Below are 5,609 nucleotides of genomic sequence, written 5' to 3' on the forward strand. Positions count from 1 at the left end.
GAGGGCGTGGGTGGTGTCACGGACATAGGTAGGGAGTTCCTGGACCAAGGGGGAGAAAATGGAGTCGAGATAGTTGGAGATCAGTTCGGTGGGGCAGGAGCAGGCGGAGACAATGGGTCGACCAGGGCATTCAGGTTTGTGGATTTTGGGAAGGAGATAGAAGCGGGCAGTGCGAGGTTGGGGAACAATGAGGTTGGAGGCCGTGGGTGGGAGGTCACCTGAGGTGATGAGGTTGTGGATGGTTTGCGAGATGATGGTTTGGTGCTCGGGGTGGGGTCATGATCAAGGGGGCGGTAGGAGGAGGTGTCGGAGAGATCCTCTTCACTGCTTGTTTCAACTCCTCTAGTCTAGTTTTCAAGCCGAATCCTAACTGTAGCCAGTGAATGATGGTCAGCATTTTCACTACCTTTGGTACAGGCCTGCCAACATCTATCTTTTTGCGCACTAATTCTTAGTTGATTACAGATCACCCAAAGCCAAAACTGCAACTGTCCTTCTCTCCATGATACCTCTAGGGAAACCTGTAATAGCATCCTCTCGTACTAACCGGAAACACACTAGCCCTGTATCCAAATAGAAATATTATCAGCTATCTCTATCACTATCTCCACCTTGGGTAAGAAATTACAGCTTCCAGCACAAATATTTCTGACCTGATACCAACAGTTTTCTGGGTTTTAGGATACTTAGTGTCTCCTATTTGTGCACCTAGGAACAGCTGTCATCATTCAGAGTTAACCTTAACAACACAATGTATGTCTCATTTGGATCTCAATTAAACCATCCAGGTTTACCGTCACAGAGTGCAGCATTGGTTACATTATTTCCAATATTTAACTTACATTTAAAGAAATGTTCCACATCACATCTTTTAACTAAATATATAGTCTTAAAACATAAAGCTCTCAACTGTAAGAGTGAACATATCCCAAACTGAAAATCAGACTAAGACTTTGAGTTTAATTTAAAACTTAACAATTATAAAACATGAACTACAAGGCAGGAAAATCAAACTGAAGATCTTTTTGTTGGGTGAATTTTTAAATTTATTGACCCATTGGTTACAGCTACTTACGTTTTAAGACAAGCTCTGAACTTTTCTCAGGACCCTGTTTAAAAAAAAAGTTTAGGTTAGCTGAGTTTTTATATGAAATAGCTGTTGTAGAATACCCCATTTCTCAATGCATATTTATGAGACATTTGTAGATTTGAGATTAAGTTTCAACTTCTGTTTCTGTAGCCACCATTCTCTGTCAGATATTTTCACTTACAGCTGTGATAAAGTTCTCTTCCCAAATTTAGTGCACAAGCAGCAGGTTGGGCTAGGGGATGACCATTGCCTCAAGTGAACAGTGTATGCAGCATGGAGCACCCATTAAGAAGGCCCTTCACCAACCTCCCCGTCTGAAACCCTCCAGGGTTTTCGTGGTGGTTTCCCCATAGAATGGCAAGTCCTCCAGAAACCAAATACCAATGGAAGTAGGCTGAAGCACTTCAACGGCCAGCTGATTGGTAGGTGACCAAGTCACTGACGTATCCATCAGTACAAACATGCCAAGATGGTGGAAAGAGAACAGGTTGTCCTTCCAATGCTCTCCCCGACAAGCCCTCCAATTATTGCCAATTGCACGAGCAAACAACATTAATTATTGAAAATTAAAACCTCTGTTTTGTTTAACACTTACTTATGTGACTACTGTAAAATACTATCACATTACACTGGTTTATTAAGGTAATATCATTAGCTGGTATTTGTAACTCACTCTGCCAACTATTGTCGACTACACAATTGTATCATGGCTGAATGTGAATGATGTTTGGGGTCAGCAAGCACAGCCTAAACAAAAGACACATTCCCTTGTCAAATAAAAGCAAATGCAAAAGAAAAACCACCAAATCTGCACCTGTATATTGGTTTTGATAAAATACACAAATCCTTCTCAAGCAAACCCTCCAACTTGGGAATCTGGTATGCAGGCACAAGGGAAAACAAGATCCTTTAAATTTCTTCAGGTGTCGAATCAAAATGATCAGACTCCCTTCTGGAAATCTATTGCTGGCATCTACAAAGATGGACATACTATTTCTGGGGAATAGAAATAGCAATAGCACACATAACATGGTTAGAATAACTGAATGTCCCAAAGGGCTTCACAGGAGAGGTATAAAGCAAAATTAGACACCAAGTCATACAAGGCGATATTAGAATTGAAAGCCAAAAGGCCACTGGTGTAATCAAATTGATACGACCAAGATTTCCCCTTTGCCCAGAAAAGCTAACTACTAACCTATTATCCTCCCTCTAAATTAATAGTTAGATTTCTTCAAAGTGAGTTAGACTGGTTAGTAATGAATGTTCCGGTTTTCATAACCAACATTAGAACCAGTAAGGAAGATGTCACTTCTTACCTTGTTGACGACTTTCTTTTTCAAGGCGGCAGCTTCTCGAAATCGAGACGGTACTACCCGAGCCCCTACAAGAAATAGGAAGAGAAACTTCAAAAAATTCAACTGCATTGTAGTGATTTTTAAAAATTAAATTTAAAATATTAAGTAGGAAATTACTATTATGTTTGTTAAAAAAATGCAAATGTCGAATAGACATGGATAAAGTAAAATAGTACACAGCTGAGAAGGTGCAAACTGATGAGTAGCAGTTCTGAAAGTTGCAAGATTGAATCTTAAGGCCCTTTTATTTCCTTTATCGATGGAGAGGCAGTTAACTGAAACCAAGCAATCTGCATAATTTCAACACAACATCACATCAATAGCTGCAGAATTTAATCTGCAGATGAAACCCTTCTACAAGCTCATCTTGAATATTGCATCGAGTTTTCTTCTCTTTAAAGGGAGGGATATACTTCATTGGAAACAATTCAGAGACAGTTCACTACATTGATTATAAGAGATAACAAGGTGTAGAGCTGGATGAACACAGCAGGCCAAGCAGCATCAGAGGAGCAGGAAGGCTAACGTTTTGGGCCTAGACCCTCTATCAGAAATGGGGGAGGGGAAGGGGGTTCTGAAATAAATAGGGAGAGAGGGGGAGGCGGATAGAAGAGAAGATAGGTGGAGAGGAGACAGACAGGTCAAAGAGGCGGGGATGGAGCCAATAAAGATGAGTGTAGGTGGGGAGTTAGGGAGGGGATAGGTCAGTCCAGGGAGGACGGACAGTTCAAGGGGCGGAATGAGGTTAGTAGGTAGGAGATGGGGGTGGGAGGAGGGGACAGGTGGGACGAAGGACAGGTTAGGGAGGCGGGGACAAGCTGGGCTGGTTTTGGGATGTGGTAGGGGGAGGGGAGATTTTGAAGCTTGTGAAGTCCACGTTGATACCATTGGGCTGCAGGGTTCCCAAGCGGAATATGAGTTGCTGTTCCTGCAACCTTCGGGTGGCATCGTTGTGGCACTGCAGGAGGCCCAGGATGGACATGTCGTCTGAGGAATGGGGGAGGGAGTTGAAATAGTTCGCGACTGGGAGGTGCAGTTGTTTCGTGCGAACTCAGCATAGGTGTTCTGCAAAGCGTTCATCAAGCCTCCACTTGGTTTCCCCAATGTAGAGGAGGCGACAACAGGAACAGCGGATACAGTATACCACATTAGCAGATGTGCAGGTGAACATCTGCTTGATGTGGAAAGTCTTCTTGGGGCAGGTGTAGCACTTCCTGCGGTTGCAGGGAAAATTGCCGGGTGTGGTGGGGCTGGAGGGGAGTGTGCAGCGGACAAGGGAGTCCTGGAGAGAGTGGTCCCTCCGGAAAGCAGATAAGGTTGTGGAGGGAAAAATGTCTTTGGTGGTGGGGTCGGATTGCAGATGGCGGAAGTGTCGGAGGATGATGCGTTGGATCTGGAGGTTGGTGGGATGGTACGTGAGGACGAGGGGGATTCTGTTTTGGTTGTTATTGCAGGGAGGGGGTGTGAGGGATGAGTTGCGGGAAATGCGGGAGACACTGTTGAGGGCGTTCTCGACTACTGAGGGGGGGCACTGAAATTCCTCCCATTTCCTACAGACAAAGGTGGTGGCGGCCATGGGTACCTGCATGGGCCCAAGCTGTGCCTGCCTCTTTGTAGGTTACGTGGAACAATCCCTCTTCCATAGCTACACTGGCCCTAAACCCCACCTCTTCCTCCGTTACATTGATGACTGTATCAGCGCCACCTCGTGCCCTCACATTCATCCACTTCACTCACACCTCCCACCCCAACCTTAAGTTCACCTGGACCATCTCTGATACCTCTCTCTCCTTCCTGGACCCCTCTGTTTCCATCTCTGGCAACCACCTGGAAACCGATATCCATTTCAAGCCCACCGACTCCCACAGCTACCTAGAATACACCTCCTCCCACCCACCTTCCTGCAAAAATGCCATCCCCAATTCCCAATTCCTTCGCCTCCGCCCCCAGGATGAGGCATTCCACTCCCATACATCTCAGATGACCTCGTTTTTCAAGGACCGCAACTTCCCCCCGCCTCAGTGGTCGAGAACACCCTCAACAGTGTCTCCCGCATTTCCCGCAACTCATCCCTCACACCCCCTCCCTGCAATAACAACCAAAACAGAATCCCCCTCGTCCTCACGTACCACCCCACCAACCTCCGGATCCAACGCATCATCCTCCGACACGTCCACCATCTCCATTCCGACCCCACCACCAAAGACATTTTTCCCTCCCCACCCTTATCTGCTTTCCGGAGGGACCACTCTCTCCAGGACTCCCTTGTCCGCTGCACACTCCCCTCCAGCCACACCACACCCGGCACTTTTCCCTGCAACCACAGGAAGTGCTACACCTGCCCCAAGAAGACTTTCCACATCAAGCAGATGTTCACCTGCACATCTGCTAATGTGGTATACTGTATCCGCTGTTCCCGTTGTCGCCTCCTCTACATCGGGGAAACCAAGCGGAGGCTTGGTGACCGCTTTGCAGAACACCTATGCTCGATTCGCACTAAACAACTGTACCTCCCAGTCGCAAACCATTTCAACTCCCCCTCCCATTCCTCAGATGGCACGTCTATCCTGGGCCTCCTGCAGTGCCACAACGATGCCACCCGAAGGTTGCAGGAACAGCAACTCATATTCCGCTTGGGAACCCTGCAGCCCAATGGTATCAACGTGGACTTCACAAGCTTCAAAATCTCACCTCCCCCTATCGCAAAACCAGCCCAGCTCGTCCCCGCCTCTCTGACCTGTCCTTCCTCCCACCTATCCCCTCCTCCCACCTCAAGCCCCACCCCCATCTCCTACCTACTAACCTCATCCTGCCTCCTTGACCTGTCCATCCTCCCTAGACTGACCTATCTCCTCCCTAACTCCCCACCTACACTCACCTTTACTGGCTCCATTCCCGCCTCTTTAACCTGTCTGTCTCCTCGCCACCTATCTTCTCCTCTATCCATCTTCTATCCGCCTCCCCCTCTCTCCCTATTCATTTCAGAACCCCCTTCCCCTCCCCCATTTCTGAAAGAGGGTCTAGGCCCGAAACGTCAGCCTTCCTGCTCCTCTGATGCTGCTTGGCCTGCTGTGTTCATCCAGCTCTACACCTTGTTATCTCAGATTCTCCAGCATCTGCAGTTCCTACTACCTCTCACTACATTGATTCTTGGGATGAAG

At 47.2% G+C, this 5,609-nt stretch overlaps 1 protein-coding gene across 1 annotated transcript in view; it reads right to left on the reverse strand.

Annotated features, from left to right (window-relative positions):
- The window catches only part of haus8 (HAUS augmin like complex subunit 8), a 59,028-nt gene that overhangs the window by 17,860 nt on the left and 35,559 nt on the right, over positions 1–5,609 (reverse strand). Inside the window, exons 7-9 of the mRNA XM_048613936.1 lie at positions 2,410–2,474; positions 1,069–1,109; positions 612–630 (exon numbers count right to left, since the gene is read on the reverse strand). Of these exons, the coding sequence (XP_048469893.1) occupies positions 612–630; positions 1,069–1,109; positions 2,410–2,474 (125 nt within the window). The remainder of the gene's footprint in view (positions 1–611; positions 631–1,068; positions 1,110–2,409; positions 2,475–5,609) is intronic.

The sequence above is a fragment of the Rhincodon typus genome, chromosome 29, assembly GCF_021869965.1.
Source record: "Rhincodon typus isolate 14 chromosome 29, sRhiTyp1.1, whole genome shotgun sequence".
Lineage (NCBI taxonomy): Eukaryota > Metazoa > Chordata > Chondrichthyes > Orectolobiformes > Rhincodontidae > Rhincodon > Rhincodon typus.